Raw genomic sequence first — 16155 nt, forward strand, 5'->3', positions numbered from 1 at the left:
CTGCTTCTGCAAGTAAACCGAGAATCCGTCGCTCCACTGCAAATCTCAGATCAAACCGAATTCATCGCCCTTGTTGATTTCGTAACGTTTGTGGAGAAAAACTTTACATCTCTTCTGATAATTCAAAGATTCCAATGGAGAGGGAGTTCCATAAATAGAATCTGATCGAGTGGTGTGGTCGGAGAGGAGTCCAAACGAAAGTAGAAGATCCTTTGTTGCGGTACTGGAGCGATCTTCCACTGCGCGCACCTCGGAAGGATTGTATTTGTTCCGAATTGATGGAAGGCGGAGTCGAGATCGAAGAAGAACCGCCGTGCAACACCGATGATAAGATCTTTGTGGCGGTCGGAAAGGAAGTGAGAGAGAACCTATCCGTTCTGCTATGGACACTGAGGAACTCAGGAGGGGAGAAGATCTGCATTCTTCATGTTCATCAGCCGGCACAGTTGATCCCGATGGGTCCCAGTAAGTTAATTAGTCTGAAATTTTGAATTCATTAAATTTTCAAAACAAGCCTTTATGAAATGGTTTTGATTTTGATTTTGATTTTCTGTGATGATGAATGTTATCTTCCTAGCTAGTTTTCACGCTTGTGAATTGTGATCTCTGAAGAACTCCATTCGGTATCAGTCCCTTTGCAAGGTTGAGAGTGCAGTTGAGTTCGGAGTGTTGGATTCAACTCCGTTGAGTTGTGATTCTGACATTACAAGTTCACTGTTCACCTTCTATCATCCATCCATGAAAAGAACCCTGAGGACAGAAATTACTGTTCACGTTCTATCGTCCATCATGAAAAGAACCCTGAGAACAGAAATTACTGTTCACGTTCTATCGTCCACCCAATCCGGACTCTGATTCTACGGACAGCCCTCTGAGTCGATGTCCAAATTGAAAGGCTAGCAGGCAGCTTTAGGTACCCCGAAACGAGTTGGGATCTTCTGCCAACAAAACAAGTTTCAACCCTCTACCAATTTGAGATCCATCATTAAAGTTGGACGCACCATGTATGATATGTACGGTGTAAGATAGGGTTGGAACGTATGAAATACCAGCTAGGTATATGGCTTGCGTGGGACGTAATTATTGGTTCCACTGCCTAATATACAGCCATCTCAGCTAATCTGAGTTAGCTCCAAGTCGATCCATATTTTAGTTCCTTTTCTTTTCCAGCCAACTCTTCTGCAATAATCTTGATTCTGTATGACCACAATTTCAGGAATAATTTATTGGATAAGCTAAAAATGAATCCGTGCTTGATGCGTTACGGTATAAAAACTAATGCATGTTAAAAATTTTAGCATTTTCATGCAATACATGTATATATGTTTGTATATTTTAATATATTAGTAAGCAATGTATGTATTCTGTATATAGCAATTCTATATGATGATAATAATAGTAATAATATATTCAAAAATTTTTATAAACTTTTATGTATTTTTTGTTTTTATATTTTATATTTTTTATTATTAATCATACCTAGATTGCAAAATTCAAATCAGATTACAAAACCACCTCATCTAAATATGTGATAATTGGATTGAGTTGTGAAGTTTTAGATATCACTGGCAAGCCTGCCTGGTTGATAGGGATCCAAACGGATGGGCCGGATTCGAATCAGGGTATATTCGAATATGATCCAATATTATTAACAGCAGATCCGATCGCATCTCATGAACATGCATTTGAATACGAATCCGATGAGAAAGTCAAATATTTGGATGTGATCCATTCCAATTTAATTTAAAAAATAATAAAATATTAAAAGAAAATTAAATATAACAATTTAACTAAAGAAAAACAAAAAATACAAGTATCTTTTCAACTATTTTCATCACATATATACATCTTTTATAAAAAAATAAATAATATAACAAATTTACAAAAATACAATATAAATAAATAAATAACATATACACACATACATACATACATACATATATATATATATATATATATATATATATATATATATATGTATGTATGTATATATCGGATCAAATAGATAGTGATCCGAATTCGACCTAGTTCTTGATCGGATCCTATTATCTAACCAGAAAACTCAAACTAGGGATATCTGAATTCGAAAAAAAGGATTGGATCAGCCCAGTCCATTTGCACCCCTACTACTTGGCTAGATTCTTCATTTTGTAATGTTTTATTTTTTTTTGGTGTATCAATTTTTTTTGTTCATTTATCAAAAAATGTAAGATTTAAATAAAGTGAATTAAATGTGGTGAAAAGTAGTAGTTTAATTTTGCAATTTAAACCTCACAATTAAATACGGACTAAATTCAAAAATGAGTATTTTAGTCAAAAGAAAATTCCACAATCTTGTTCATATTTTTAATAGTATTGTAAATATATAATTATAGTTGTTTTCAACTTTTACTATAGTTTTTTGTATTTTTGTGTGTAAAACTAATTCTGATATTTTACACTTACTTTTTGTTTAGTATGATAAATATATGATATTATATATGTGTTCGAATGTTTCTTTTTATAAAATGTATGTATGTTTTTTTTTATACATTATTAATTTTTAATATTTTTTTATTACGTTAAAGTTTAATACATTTAACTCAAAAATTGAACTATTTATTATTAATTTTTATATTTCATTTTGGTCAGTTTTAGGGGGTGTTCTATAGCATAGATGAGAAATTGGGTAGTGTGTTTTCATCCACACCACGGGTGTGGTGTGGATGAAAACAAACCACACCCCAACAAGGTAGTTGTTCTACATCATGGACAAAAATGTGTGGATTGATCCACACCACACCTCCATGGGCGTTTTGCAAGGTGTGGCATATTTTAGTCTTCACATTGTATTTTATTCCATGTGTCTCAACTACAACATTTGAGATCATCTATGTCGTTAATCATTAAAAAACAATATATTATTCATGGTTTTCAAAACCGAACCGGACCGGATGGTTAGATTGAAAAAATTGAGAACCAGTCAAGTGACTGGTTTCGTTTTTCCCAAAAACTTGATTTCCCCCCAAAACCGTTGATTTTGGTTAGCGAACTATTGAACCGGGCGGTTAACTGTTTGAACCGTTCAAATGGTTTTGACCTTTTTTATTTTTTGAATTTTTTTATTTTCTTGTTAGAACAAGCCGAGCATTTGGTTTGCATTGTCGGACCATTTGACTCGATAACCGGACCCCTGACCGGTTCGTTCACCAGGTCAGATTTAAAAACCATGATATTATTTTTGGTAATATACATAATAGAAAAATATTAGTAAATTGCTAAGGATTTTAATAGTTAATAAAAATAATATTATTAATAATTAATAATATTAAATAAAAAATAATGATATTAATTAAAAGTGAGTAGTAATATTAATGATAATTGATAGTATTAATAACAATTTTAATAATATTTAATAATATTTAATAATAATTAATAATATCAATAACAATTAATATTAATAAAAGTAATATTTGATGCTTAATAATTAATAAAATAATATTAATACTAATTAATAAACATGAGTAGCAGTGGCAAGTGGTTCAAATAGAGAAGAGTAATATAGCATGAGAATAAACAAAGGATTGATACTTACTAGTTACCACCGACGATCCAATGCAGCAGTGGTCGGAGGAAGAGTGGCGAGTGGTTCAAACTAGGTTTGTTAGTAAGACTCGAAAATCCAAGGCTTGATCTAACATCCAATCCGATTATCTCAGATTCAAATGATGTATTTATGTAATTGGATCAGATTCGGATGTTACAATCTACATTCGATTAATAATCAGATTGGATTTGGATGTTATAATCTAAATCCGATTAATAATTGGATTGGATTCGAATTTGACCCCATCCAATCCGATTAAAATATGAAATCAATTATTATAATATTTATTAATTTTAATATACAAAATTTATAAAATTATATTTAAAATTATAAAAATATATTATACATATTATATTACATATGAATTTATATATAATAATTTAGTATGTTATATTTATATTAATTTATTACATATAAAAGTTGAAAAATAAATCAATTTTATTTTTTTGGTATTTTAGAAAATTTATAGCGAAGTCAAATTAAATGTGGATCCAATCCGAGTTCGTTAGGATTTTAATTCAAATCCAAGTCAATTGGATTCAGATGTAGGGTATTAATAATCGGATTGAGTGTGGGCTTTGTTGCATCCGATCTGAGCCCAATCCGATTACAACCATAGTTCAAATAAAGATGAATAGTAATGACGAGAAGAGAAGAGTAACAACAACGAGCTTACAAAGAAGTGTTGCAATGGTAAAAAGAAAAGAGGTCTTATACTAGGGTTAAACATCTATGTGAAGTATGGGATCGTTATTCCATATGCAAAACAGTGTTGTATAGATGCTTCCACAAGATAAACTCGTGGATGAGAAAATGGGTTGTGGTGTGAATCAATCCATGAAATAGTGTGGATCAATCTACACTACAGCCAACCGGACGCATGGCATAGAGGTGGTGTGGATTGAAACTAAATATATCATTGCCAATCTACACCACTGAACACCACCTTAAATTATGTATTTCATTTTCATTATCAATAAAAATAATTTGATTACATAAATGTGTTTAAAATTTCTACATTTTTTGTAATTTTCTATATTTATTTTTATTTTAAAAATTTTATATCTAATTATGACTTTATAGATTGATCAATTTGATTTGGATGGTTGAATTGCTTAATCACCACTTGGATAAAGAATGCTTTTGTTTTTGAGTCAATTTTAAAATATATGGATTTATATTGTTAAAAGTATTGATATAGATCTAATTAGTAGCATTTATTAGTGAAAGATAACTTCAAAATATAGAATTTAATAAGAGAAAATGAGATTTAATACCTTAAGTACAAGGCTTAATTAGAGAAGATTAAATGAGGTGGAAAGTAATAATTGAAGTTACATTTTCAACCCTTATAATTAGAGATGATTAAATACACAAGTATGAACATTTTAATAGCCATTAAAGCTGACATTAAAGCTATAATAAAATAACTTTTATACTCCTTCTCAAACAAAGAAATAGAGAATAATTTTAATTCTAAAAAAACTTCTACACTATATTTACACTTTTATATATAGCATAAATTTTATTTATGAATACATATAAGTGCATTTATATACAACCTAATAAGAAATATTTGAATTAAAATAAGCATAAATGATGAAACAAGTTAACAAAATTCATGTAGTCGAGACCGTATGGTTGGGATAAAGATTGGATTGTAACAATTCGAAGTAAAATATCCCATAATTTTTCAACCACTTATTTTGAAAATCCATAGAAGTTGTGTCTCGTATATTCTTTATATATGAAAAACTCAAATATTCTCCATACTTGAAAAGGTTAAGTATTTAATGCCTTCTTATATATAGTATGCATCAAGTTGTTTGGCTATAGTCTCAAGTTTCTTGCAGGTTGCAGCTGCTATTGATCAGTAATTTTTTTTTTCAATTGCAATTTTAATTGTTTTGTTTTATCATATACGCAGTGGGTGGAAAATTTCCAGCAAGCAAAGTGAAGGAACAGGAAGTGAGTGCATACCGGGAGCTTGAAAGGGCAAAGATGAATGGCGTTTTAGATGAATATCTATCGACTTGTGCAAAAGAAGGGGTATTGTTTCTTCCTCTTTGCGTTGCACCTTCTTTACTCATTCATTCTTCTTTTCTTTTCTTCCCTTTTTTTTTTTTGTTTTTACTATTTTTCCTTTTATTGTACTCAATATGATTTTTTTGATAGATGTGCTCAATATGGCTTAGGCGAAGTTTGAGAGTGTTTATTGTTTCTAAATGGGCATTTCGGATAAATGCTTATTATTGAAAGGAGTACAAATATAAATACGTAGGGCTCAGTTTGGAAGGAGTATAAATACAAATATATATAGTACAAATACATAAAAAATAATACAAAATACAACATTTTGCACTTTACATATTTGTATTTGTACTCCTTCCAAACTGAGCCTAGAGTGCAAAGTTTTGCATTGAATATATTTGTATTTGCACTCTACATATTTGTATTTGTATGTATTTGCATTCTACATATTTGTATTTGCAATATTTTCAAATAGAGCCTAAGGCCCAGGCTCAGGCTCAGGCTCAGGCTCACTTTGGGAAGAGTGGAAATACAAATATGTATTGTACAAATATAAGGTGTAGAAATACTGTATTCAAAGTTTTGTATTGAATATATTTGTATTTGCACTCTTCCCAAACTAAACCTAAATAAGCAACTTATGAGTGTTTGGTGAAAAAATGCTTCTTCCAAATGGGGGTAGTATGAGTATTTTGATAATTAGGCAGCAGGCCAAGACAGGCCAGAAATACAAAAGGCACTTTTCAAAAAGTGCTTATTAAAAAGCTCAAAAGTGCTTTTTTGGATGCTTATTTTCTTGAAAAAGTGCTTATTGGTCCTTTGTACTGAAGACCCAAAAGTGCCTTTTTGGATTCTTTTGGAATCTTTTAAATGCTTTCCCTAATAAACACTTGAAAAGAAGTACTCTCAAATAGGGCCTTAACAATCTTCCTCTACCAACATGCTTTGGTCTCCAAAAAACTACCCATGTTCATTTCTCCATCCTTTAGGTTATCTTTGGTTTGAAGGAAAATGCATGGAAAGGAAGGAAAAGACTGGGAAATCTATAGAAGGTTTGTAAAGATTTCCCTACCTTTCCCTTCCTTTCCCTACCTTTTCCTTCAAACCAAACATAGCCTTATTGATGGAATAATAACAATTTAATGTGAAATGCCTAAAAAAGTTTGAATTGCTATAATTTATATTCTATATATTAAAACAGAATATGCCAATCAAACACTTTCTTGTTTTCTGTTTTTTTTTTTTTCTCAAAGGCCCATATCTTTTTTGTTTGTTTGTTTTTTTAATTTTTTAATTTTAAAATCGAACAAAATAACTCAAGTGGTCAATCACCTTTAAGACTTTTAACTTTCCTCATTAACTCATCATTAACTTTCCCACTTCTTTCTCATTAACTCTTTTAATTATGTAGAATATAAGGTCTAATTGCTTTTATTTTTTTTTTATAAATAAAAGAGCTAAAATTTGAAAATTGAGGCCAACAATCGAGGTTGTTTTAGTGGGGCTGCAAAGATTGTGAAAAGTTATTCAAAATGAAAAAAGATCACCAAAATCAAATAATGGAGCACCAAGTTAAGTCCTCCAAAGTTTTCAATATATTGTAAATTTGAAACTTGTGACCCAAGGGTCAAAAAGGTCAATGGTTCAACTACCCAAGTCGAATAACGCAGATTTGAGAAAACCCGAAATTAGAAATAGTGTTGAGTGAAAACATTGAATAAAATATCCTAAAAATTATAATCCATTCATATTCCATTTAAAAATGAAAAAAAATCAATTAACCATAGTAAACTAATTTAGTAAGTTACTTAAATAAAAAAATAATTATTAGTTATTGTTATTGACAAAAATATTTTTATTAATATAATAAAATAATTTAATTATTAGTTTTATAACTAATATAAAACTAATAAAAACTATCTAACAATTATTAGGTTTATAATTAATTTTTTACTAATTTAAAACCAACTTAAGCTCTATTAAAAAAATAAAAAACTTATTATAGTTAATTAAATTTAGTAAGGATTAATAAAAAATTAATAAAAATGTATTCATTTTAAATATATTTTAATTGATTTGATATCAATTTAAATTCCATTTAAAAATAAGAAAAATTATAGAAACCTCCTTTGGTTATCTAACCATCCTATGAAAGTCCCCTATGTTTTGACCTTAACAAAAACCTCCCTTATTTTTTTTGAAAAAATAAGTAAACACCTTCCTTTCATTAGCATTCCAAATAGAAAATGCTGATGTAATGCATAAGTTTTTTAAAATACCAATTTTACCCTTAACCAACTCCATTCACATGTAAATTTACTAAAATACCTTGAAAACAAGATTTTCATTTGAAAATTATTTGGCAAAATAAACTGGTAGAGGGTAAAGTTGAAACTTTAAATTGTGTACAATAGCACTTTAATCATGATAAGGGTATTTTGGTAACTTTAATGTCTTTGAGATTGAAAAGCCAAGGGAAAGGAGGTATTTGCACCTTTTTTTTTCAAAACTATAGGGAGGCTTTTGTAAAGGTCAAAATATAAAGGTGGTTTATAAAATTGTTATAAGAGGAGTTTTTTTTTTTATAAATTTATCTAAAAATAATACAAAAATCATAACAAACCAACAAAAAAAATTAATAAAAAATTAGCATTAAGATAAAAAAATACAAATTTATCTAAAACATAGAAAATTGCCCACTTTGACTAATTGAGAACAACTTAGATTGATGACATAATACTTGAATTGGACTTAAATGGGCACTTACTTGGAAATGCCAGAGCTCGGTCTTCAATTTTGCCCAAACTAGTTATTCGAAGAAAAGGGCGTGGAGCTTATGTGGGCATTAGGCTGCAAGAATGAACATATGGCCAATCTAGACAGTCCCTATTTAAAGGAGGGTTTGGATAGACCACAAGATTCCTCTGTGTGGCAAGGTGGGATCATCTAATGAGTCTCCTAAATGACCTGCCTTTATTTCTGCCAAGTGGATTGGTGATCTTGTGATTGGGAGCCCCCCTAGATGTATCACCTCTTCATTCCTGACAGTCCACCTTCGCCCCAAAAGTCAAAACCTTCATTGCTTGGAGTTAGAGGTGTCAAATCACCGATTTTGGATTGGATCCAATCCGATCCAAACCTTATCAAATCGGATTTGGATGGTCCATTATAATTATTGGATTGGATCAATCCAAAATAAATTAGTCCATATTTTTATTTGTCTGAATTTGATCTAAACCAAATTTCCAATAATCCGATCATGAAGCCAAATCCTTGTTTAATTTGAAACTGATCAAAACTGATCCGAAATAAAATCACTTTTATGAAAACACTTTTATAAAAGTAGTTTTATGAAAAGTACTTTTACGAAAACATTTACACAAAAGCACTTTTACAAAAGTACTTTTATGAAAGCACTTTTATAGAAGCAGTTTTATAAAAGCACTTTTATGAAAGCACTTCTATAATAATACTTTTACACGAAAGCACTTTTACAAAAGAACTTTTACGAAAGTACTTTTATAAAAGCACTTTAACGGAAGTACTTTTATTTTTTATGAAAGCCTTCATGAAAACACTTTTATGAAAGTACTTTTATAAAAGCAAAGAACTTTTATGAAAGCACTTTAACAAAAAACACTTTTGCAAAAAGTACTTTTATAAAAACACTTCCATGAAAATACTTTTACAAAAGTACTTTTACGAAAGCATTTTTACAAAAGCATTTCTATGAAAGTACATTTTATAAAAGCACTTCTATGAAAGTAATTTTATAAAAATATTTCTACGAAAGTACTTTTATAAAAGCACTTCTATGGAAGCACTTTCATAGAAGTGCTTTTTCAATGCCAAAAGGGTACATTTTTGTAATTTTCAGATTTTCTTCATTTTAATATTTAGATAGATAGATAGATAGATTAGGATAGTTCGAATTGTGTTTTGGCCAAAATTGGTTTGGTTTACGCTACCTTAGGCCTAGGACTAGGGATGCAACTTGCGCAGGTCTAATTTGAGCCTAGACAAACCCAACCCAACCCACAATTTTACATGGGCTGGGTTCGGATTTTCATTACTTGGGCTAGGCATGGGCCTACATGTTTAGGCATTTTAATTTTTAGGCTGCACTCGAGCGTAGCCCTTACACACACACACACGTGTACATAGACACACAATTTTTAGTGTAGGATGATTGGCCAACCCCAATGCATCGAATTTTAGTGCGAGATGGATTTGGATTGGATAGTTTAAGCTCAACCTCGGATTCAAACTTTAAACCCAACTCTTAGGGTTAGATCTGGGTTGTGCTGAAACTTGGCCCAACCTGCCTGACTTATACTTCTATCTTGGACCATGTCGAACCCAACTAAGCACAAAACTCAAAGTTCCAGGCAAAGACCCATTCTGAAGACTCCGAATCTCCTGCCCACAAGAACTCTGCCCACGTCTACCCACAACACACTATCCCTGTGTATTAAGAACATCTCTCCATGCACAATACTATGTAAGAGGATACAATGTTCTCCATATATAACTGCAATGTTATGTGGATAAAAGTGGGCAAAATTCTTGTGGGTTGGAGATCCCGACTCCATTCTAAAACTCAAAAAACACAAGAGAAGCCCATTCTAAAAATTATTAACCTCATTGACCAATGACCTATAGGCTATTATTGATCTCTTTGGCTTATTTTCATAGGTAAGGGCAGAGAAACTAGTCGTGGAAGCGGAAGACACAAAGAAAGGGATTGTAGATGCCATCTCACAACATGAGATCAAAAAGCTTGTGATGGGAGCAGCATCAGACAAGTACTATTCGAAGTATGAACGATACTGCAAGGCAATTAGGCAATTGACATTTAATTTAGGGGGTGCTCGCCAACGTGAATGGATCTTACTTTTTCAAAAATAAGAAAATTTATATTGACGAACACCCCCTTCCTAGGGATCTGCTCTTCATAATAACCTCACAGTCACATTCTACTGTATATTGGGAATATCTCCCATGAATAATAACATACAAGAATATGAAATTTTCACGATATATGGCTGGAACATGCTGTGAGGACGTCAGTGTGAGGTGTGTTCTGTGAGAAGCAGATCCGATTTCTCTTCATAGTCACAATTATCGTTGTTGGTAATATGGTGCTCTCGAGTCTTCTATCTATGCTGGGGAAAATCGGATTTGATCACCACAGGGTGTTGTTGGCAATACCTATACATCGTAATATTACATTAGAAACATCTCTCCATAAATGACAACATATAAATATGGGGATGTTTCCAAAAATTGGAGTTCACATCTATGCCCTACAAGGAGCCACCCTACAATGCCCCACAGAACATCTCTGCCGTGTATTATGAACATCTCCCAATGATGGTACGGTTGGTATCAGTCCTGATGATGTTATCATCGAGAGATGTTCCCAATACACGGCGGGGATGTACTGTAGGGCATTGTGGGGTGGAGATGTGATTTCGTAAAATTGGTGTGACAAGTAAATCCTGATTACCAAAGAGTCCCTTTTCTACATGGAGCTAGATATAACTCTACATCCATCTTTGAGGCTCAATTTGGTAATAATGTAAATACAAATATATTATATACAGTATAAATATAAGGTTTAAAAATAGTGTATACACAAGATTTTGTACAATACATATTTGCATTTATAGTCTTCCCAAACTAAACCCTAGGGTTGGGCCAAGTTCAAGGCTAACAGCAGGTTGTCAATTGATTGGGCAAAACCCTATTGGAACTGAACCAATCCAATTATAATATTATTATTGCCAAATTATAGGTTTAAAAGTATCGCTTTCAATTGTAATCCGGTCTACCCGGTCAGACCTGATAGTCCCAATTACAGATCCTATAGGTCTGGTTGGGAGAGGGTCTCGACCCAGCCCAACCTGATATCAAAGCATGAGTTGCTCGGACCAAACTCAACCTGAGTTAAACCCAAAAACTGCAACAAGGGTTGGGGTTGGGTGGGCTCACGTTGGCGTGGTCGGATTTTAAGGTCATCTTATTCATTCATGTTTTGCACTTCTAACTATCCTTTTGGCTTTGTTTGGTTGCAACGCAAATTTATTTGCACTGATACAAAATTATAATAGTGCAAATGATTTAAATGCAAATTTTGATTTATTTTTATTTCAAACTTTACATTATTTTATTACAGTAAAATAAGTTCTGAAGCAGAATAAAGTAAAACACAAAATAAATTAAACCGGAAGTTGCATTTTTTTTCCATTTGCACTTCTTTTTACATTTGTACTAATAAAAATAAAATTGCACTGCAACCAAACACAACCTACGGTTCAAAACTTGTAACATTATTTGCCTAAATGTCTATGGAGAACTTGGGAAAAGTATAAAGTTTTCTGAAACTGTTTAAACTAAATTTGACCGACCCAAGTTTTGCTTCAATTTCAGGAGGATGACACAGCTCAGATCCAAGAAAGCAATTTTTGTGTGCGAACAAGCGCAAATTTCCTGCGATATATCGTTTGTCTGCAAGGGTATTCTCATCTTCAGAAGGTAAATTACTATATTTTGAGTTTTTTAGAAAGATAACTTTGTTGATCGTGTTTTGTCATGGAGGTTAACATTAGAATCACATCTAAACAGGGGCAACGAAACAGGGGTATGTCCTCCAATGCTGGCAACTGGTCCAATCAATGGAATCAATCAACCAGAGTACACAAAATCTCTATCCTTTCCACAGTCACAGAGAGATCATTTTGCTGTAATTAGCCCGGATAATGACTTCTTCCGACGAGTGAGATCTATGCCGCGTCGCGCTAATGGAAGAAGAGTTGCACCACTAACACCATTGCCTTCTCCACAAGTGTCTGAAGGAATACCAACACCACGGAGCTTGTCAGGATTGGATGGGATTGCCAATAGATTGGAAGGGTTATCAGGGAGGAGCAGTTCTCAGGGTTCAGAGCATTTCAGAGGGTCTTCAAATGGCGATGACGCAATTTGCATTTCAGATTCAACCTCCATGAGAGACGACCAAGATGACGGTGGTTCGTTGTTTCACTCTGCAGATGAGTACAACATGGATCTTGAGAATGGAAAATTAGTATGTGCTTCTTAACCATCATTCTCCTGCTTGTTTAAGAGCAATTAACAGTTGAGTATTGTATGTAGTGTTTCTGAGAAGGTTTGCCGGTATAAACCCTTATCCCAAAATCTAGTCAAATTGAGTCTGCCTTCATCAGAGAATCAAAATCTCAATGTTCTTTGATGTTGTTGACTAACTTCTACCATGTCTTCTGGAATTTTGCAGGAGCAAGGAAGAAGAAATCAAGATATGTACAATCAAATAGAAAAGGCCATGGAAGACGCCATGGCGGAGGCTACAAATGCGAAAAGAGAAGCATACGAAGAATCTACCCGGCGTCAGGAAGCAGAAAAGTCTGCATTGGAAGCTAAACGCAAGGTAAGTTGACTATCATAGGTCTCTCTCAGACCGCCTCTTCTTTTCCATGATAACTAGTGGGGGATGGTCATGGTTCTTAGCTTCTTATTTGTTTTGTTAATCTTCATCATCATCCACAGAGTTGGGTCACAGTTTATAGGATAAGAACTAGGAGCTGCCATTTATCATGCTCAATCGTCACTTCCAAATTTTTACAGGCCTATGACTCAGAAATGTTGTACAAAAAGGAGCTCAAGAAGAGGAAAGACATGGAGGAATTGCTTGCAAGAGAAAAACAAGAAGTAATAAACACGAGGAGCCAGCTAGATCAAGTCATGAAAGAACTTCGAATTGCCCAAGACCACAAGCTAGAACTGGAGCGGAAGTTGGAAGAGTTGCACCAGAAAATCGCCTCGGCTGTGGAACTCATGACATCTCTCAAGAGCCAGCTGGACGAGTTGCAGAAAGAACGTGATGATGCAGTCCGAGAAGCTCACGAACTGAGGACAATGAGAGGAGATGATGGCGCAAGCTCGCAGAGCCTAGGGTTCCTACCTGAGTTCCCTTTCTCAGAAATTGAGCAGGCAACTCAAAACTTCGACCCATCATTGAAGATCTGTGAAGGGGGATATGGAAACGTCTATAGAGGACTCCTTCGCCAGACCAAAGTGGCCATCAAGTTACTGCATACCAATAACTCGCAAGGCTGCAGAGAGTTCCTTCAAGAGGTAACTAAAACTAGATTAATTTGGTTGCAGATTTCATGCTCCCATCTGTATACTTTTGCATTAATAACAAACCCAATTAGTCTCATGTCGATTTTGTCTGGATTCAGGTAACCATTTTGAGTAAGATAAGGCATCCCAATCTGATAACCCTGATCGGAGCCTGCCCAGAAGCTTGGGCGCTCATATACGAATACCTACCCAACGGAAGCCTGGAAGACCGATTAGCTCGCAAGGACAACACTCCCCCTCTTTCATGGCAAACACGAATACGCATCGCTGCAGAAGTATGCTCAGCCCTCGTGTTCCTCCACTCACACAGCCCTCACAGGGTCGTCCATGGGGATCTCAAGCCAGCGAACATCCTCCTGGATTACAACTTTGTCAGCAAGCTCAGTGACTTCGGAATCTGCCGCTTAATCCCCCACGAGGGGAGCTCAACCAGCCCACAATGTCATAGAACCGACCCAAAGGGAACCCTTGCTTATATGGACCCAGAGTTCCTGGACACAGGAGAGTTGACATTGATGTCGGATGTTTACTCATTTGGAATTATATTGTTAAGGCTTTTGACAGGAAGACCAGCCATGGGAATAGCCAGGGTGGTTCAGTATGCACTGGATAAAGGAAACTTAAAAGCAGTGCTGGATGAATCGGCAGGGAACTGGCCTTTTGTGCAAGCAAAGCAATTATCTCACCTGGCACTGAGGTGCTGTGAAAGGAACCGGGAGAGCAGGCCCAACCTTTCATCGGAGGTGTGGAGGGTGCTTGATCCCATGAGGGCTTCCTGCGGAAATTTATCTTCCTTCCGCCTGGGTTCAGGAGAGCACTTCCGGGTTCCATCCTATTTTCATTGCCCCATTTTCCAGGTCAGTAGACTCACTAGAGGGAGAATACCTGTACTTTTGGGGTAGTGATAGATAGGTGCCCTCAACTTTCAATTGCAACAACCGGACCTGATCAGACGGTCAGATTGGAAAAATCGGGAACCCGTCAGGTGATTGGTTTCGTTTTACCTCAAAACCGTTGATTTGGTCAGCAAACCACTGACCGGGGTAGTCAAACCATTCAAACCATTCAATTTGGCCGATTTTTAATTTTTAATTTTTGTGTCAGAATGGGCCATCCATTCGGTTCGAATGGTCAAACCGTTCAACTTGAGAACTGGACCCCTAACCAGTTTGTTGTCTGGGTCGATTTTAAAAACCTTGCCATGAACTCTCAAAAATAGACACTTTGGTCCATCCATTAGTATTCTGTCAATTAAACATTACATAATATAAAAAATATCCTTCTTTTGTATTTCTAAGATCATTCTTAGGTAACCGAACAGCCCCCCACAATAACATTCTCATGTGGACAGCAAATAACAGATTCAAATTTTTCGATTATGGCATTCTCTGTTGTTAATTTTATTCTGTAGAATGATCTAAAAAATACATGGGAAAGGTATTTTGACATTATGTAGTATTTAACCGATGAAATACTAATGATGGGCCCAAGTGTCTATTTTTGAGAATTCAGAGTGCTCCAGTGTTGCAATTGAAACTTCAGGATGCCTATCTGCCACTACCCTTAGAGTACAGGGTACCAATCTTTAATTTACCCTTTTCTTGGTTTATTAACACAAAGAAAAGAATGGCGTAACATTAATTTAAGAAGTAATTCTTAGTCCTTACTCGTTGATTTGCATTAGGTGATGATTTTACTCCGTAGAATGATTTCAAAAATACATGAGAAGGGTATTTTTGATATTATATAATGTTTAATCGACAAAATACTAATGGATGAATGGACCTAAGTGTGATACCTATTTAATTATTTATCACCACCCCCAAAGTTGTAATTTAAGGAGTAATTCTTAGTTCTTACTCGTTGATTTGCATTAATTGTTTTGTTAATTTCTTTTAATTTTTATACTTGGAATTGGAATTGTAGGAAGTCATGCGTGATCCCTATGTAGCAGCAGATGGTTATACATATGAAGCCGAGGCATTAAAAGCATGGCTGGACAGTGGACACGACACTTCACCCATGACAAATCTTAAGCTCGCCCACTGTGATCTCATCCCCAATCATGCCCTCCGATCTGCAATTCAAGAGTGGCTATTCCAGCCCTGAAATCCTCTGCATTTTTTCTTTTAAGCTGTGTTTGTTTTGAAAGAAAAGGTAGGGAAGGTAGGGAAACACTACCTGTTTAGGTTTCCCTACCTTTTTTTTCAAACCAAACACAGCCTTATGTATTTTACATTCCACGGTGTTTTTTTTTTTTTCAATTAATTTTGTGCATATACGGAGCACAATTTATGGAGAATTTATGCTTGTGTGTGTAAATATGCCAAAGTGGTGGTTATTTGTATGGTATGACCAGAAGGCCAAAGGTTTTC

The 16155-nt window shown here is 34.3% G+C and overlaps 1 protein-coding gene across 1 annotated transcript; it reads left to right on the forward strand.

Moving 5' to 3' along the window:
• The first annotated feature begins 231 nt into the window (after positions 1–231).
• On the forward strand, positions 232–15889 carry LOC148848675 (U-box domain-containing protein 33-like). Its single transcript, XM_088951351.1, has 9 exons — positions 232–465; positions 5514–5640; positions 10318–10434; positions 12050–12154; positions 12245–12704; positions 12882–13064; positions 13262–13771; positions 13879–14637; positions 15707–15889. The coding sequence occupies exons 1-9, from the start codon at positions 279–281 to the stop codon at positions 15887–15889; spliced, it is 2631 nt and encodes an 876-aa protein (XP_088807477.1). The 5' UTR covers positions 232–278.
• Positions 15890–16155: the final 266 nt, after the last annotated feature.

Source organism: Nelumbo lutea, chromosome 6 (genome assembly GCF_056320005.1).
Source record: "Nelumbo lutea isolate HS-2025 chromosome 6, American lotus-T2T, whole genome shotgun sequence".
NCBI lineage: Eukaryota > Viridiplantae > Streptophyta > Magnoliopsida > Proteales > Nelumbonaceae > Nelumbo > Nelumbo lutea.